General features: G+C 43.4%; 1 protein-coding gene across 4 annotated transcripts in view; it reads right to left on the bottom strand.

Moving 5' to 3' along the window:
- LOC127912294 (deoxyribonuclease gamma-like) overlaps window positions 1-2,500 on the bottom strand; it is a 35,219-nt gene that overhangs the window by 12,234 nt on the left and 20,485 nt on the right. For all 4 annotated transcript variants that reach the window (XM_052481181.1, XM_052481183.1, XM_052481180.1 and 1 more), the window contains exon 5: window positions 1,045-1,157. In XM_052481181.1, coding sequence (XP_052337141.1) covers window positions 1,045-1,157 — 113 coding nt within the window. The remainder of the gene's footprint in view (window positions 1-1,044; window positions 1,158-2,500) is intronic.

Consider the following 2,500-nt stretch of genomic DNA (forward strand, 5'->3'; position numbering starts at 1 on the left):
CATGTCTGTTTGATCCTATCTCATGATGTCATGTCTGTGTAATCCTATCTCATGATGTCATGTCTGTTTGATCCTATCTCATGATGTCATGTCTGTTTAATCCTATCTCATGATGTCATGTCTGTTTAATCCTATCTCATGATGTCATGTCTGTTTAATCCTATCTCATGATGTCATGTCTGTTTAATCCTATCTCATGATGTCATGTCTGTTTGATCCTATCTCATGATGTCATGTCTGTTTGATCCTATCTCATGCTGTCATGTCTGTTTGATCCTATCTCATGATGTCATGTCTGTTTGATCCTATCTCATGATGTCATGTCTGTTTAATCCTATCTCATGATGTCATGTCTGTTTAATCCTATCTCATGCTGTCATGTCTGTTTGATCCTATCTCATGATGTCATGTCTGTTTGATCCTATCTCATGATGTCATGTCTGTTTGATCCTATCTCATGATGTCATGTCTGTTTAATCCTATCTCATGATGTCATGTCTGTTTAATCCTATCTCATGATGTCATGTCTGTTTAATCCTATCTCATGATGTCATGTCTGTTTAATCCTATCTCATGATGTCATGTCTGTTTAATCCTATCTCATGATGTCATGTCTGTTTGATCCTATCTCATGATGTCATGTCTGTTTAATCCTATCTCATGATGTCATGTCTGTTTAATCCTATCTCATGATGTCATGTCTGTTTGATCCTATCTCATGATGTCATGTCTGTTTAATCCTATCTCATGATGTCATGTCTGTTTGATCCTATCTCATGATGTCATGTCTGTTTAATCCTATCTCATGATGTCATGTCTGTTTGATCCTATCTCATGATGTTATCTCATGATGTCATGTCTGTTTAATCCTATCTCATGATGTCATGTCTGTTTAATCCTATCTCATGATGTCATGTCTGTTTAATCCTATCTCATGATGTTCTCAACTCAATTGATTCACTCCAATGTACCTGTAATAACATCTGACGACTGTTTGTAACACCCCTACGATAACTTATAACAGTGTTATAACAGCAGTGCTACCTGTCTTGGGGGTGTGAAGGCGTACGATGAAAGGTTCTCTGGAGAAGGCATCCTCGTCTCCCGGCAACATGTCAGAATACTGGTACTGATCTGTTACTGTCACAGAGCCAATCCTACACACAAACACACAGTAATCAGACTTTTCTAATCATATAAAACAGCTTGTTAGACTCAGTCCTGCACAGGAAAAGAGGACTATTTTACCTGAAACCTTTATTTAACAAGACAGTTGAGAATACATTCTTATGTATAATGACAGCTTCCCAGGGAACAGTGGTTTAACTGCCTTGTTCAGGGGCAGAAGGACAGATTTTTACCTTGTCAGATTGGGGAAACAGATCCAGCAACCTTTTGGTTACTAGTCTAACGCTCTAACCACTAGGTTACCTGCTCTAACCACTAGGTTACCTGCTCTAACCACTAGGTTACCTGCTCTAACCACTAGGTTACCTGCTCTAACCACTAGGCTACCTGCTCTAACCACTAGGTTACCTGCTCTAACCACTAGGCTACCTGCTCTAACCACTAGGTTACCTGCTCTAACCACTAGGCTACCTGCTCTAACCACTAGGTTACCTGCTCTAACCACTAGGCTACCTGCTCTAACCACTAGGCTACCTGCTCTAACCACTAGGCTACCTGATCTAACCACTAGGTTACCTGCTCTAACCACTAGGCTACCTGCTCTAACCACTAGGTTACCTGCTCTAACCACTAGGTTACCTGCTCTAACCACTAGGCTACCTGCTCTAACCACTAGGCTACCTGCTCTAACCACTGGGCTACCTGCTCTAACCACTAGGTTACCTGCTCTAACCACTAGGCTACCTGCTCTAACCACTAGGCTACCTGCTCTAACCACTAGGCTACCTGCTCTAACCACTAGGTTACCTGCTCCTGCTCTAACCACTAGGTTACCTGCTCTAACCACTAGGCTACCTGCTCTAACCACTAGGCTACCTGCTCTAACCACTAGGCTACCTGCTCTAACCACTAGGCTACCTGCTCTAACCACTAGGTTACCTGCTCTAACCACTAGGTTACCTGCTCTAACCACTAGGCTACCTGCTCTAACCACTAGGCTACCTGCTCTAACCACTAGGCTACCTGCTCTAACCACTAGGCTACCTGCTCTAACCACTAGGTTACCTGCTCTAACCACTAGGTTACCTGCTCTAACCACTAGGTTACCTGCTCTAACCACTAGGTTACCTGCTCTAACCACTAGGCTACCTGCTCTAACCACTAGGCTACCTGCTCTAACCACTAGGTTACCTGCCTCTAACCACTAGGCTACCTGCTCTAACCACTAGGCTACCTGCTCTAACCACTAGGCTACCTGCTCTAACCACTAGGTTACCTGCTCTAACCACTAGGTTACCTGCCTCTAACCACTAGGCTACCTGCTCTAACCACTAGGTTACCTGCTCTAACCACTAGGCTACCTGCTCTAACC

This window comes from Oncorhynchus keta, chromosome 27, assembly GCF_023373465.1.
Source record: "Oncorhynchus keta strain PuntledgeMale-10-30-2019 chromosome 27, Oket_V2, whole genome shotgun sequence".
Classification (NCBI taxonomy): domain Eukaryota; kingdom Metazoa; phylum Chordata; class Actinopteri; order Salmoniformes; family Salmonidae; genus Oncorhynchus; species Oncorhynchus keta.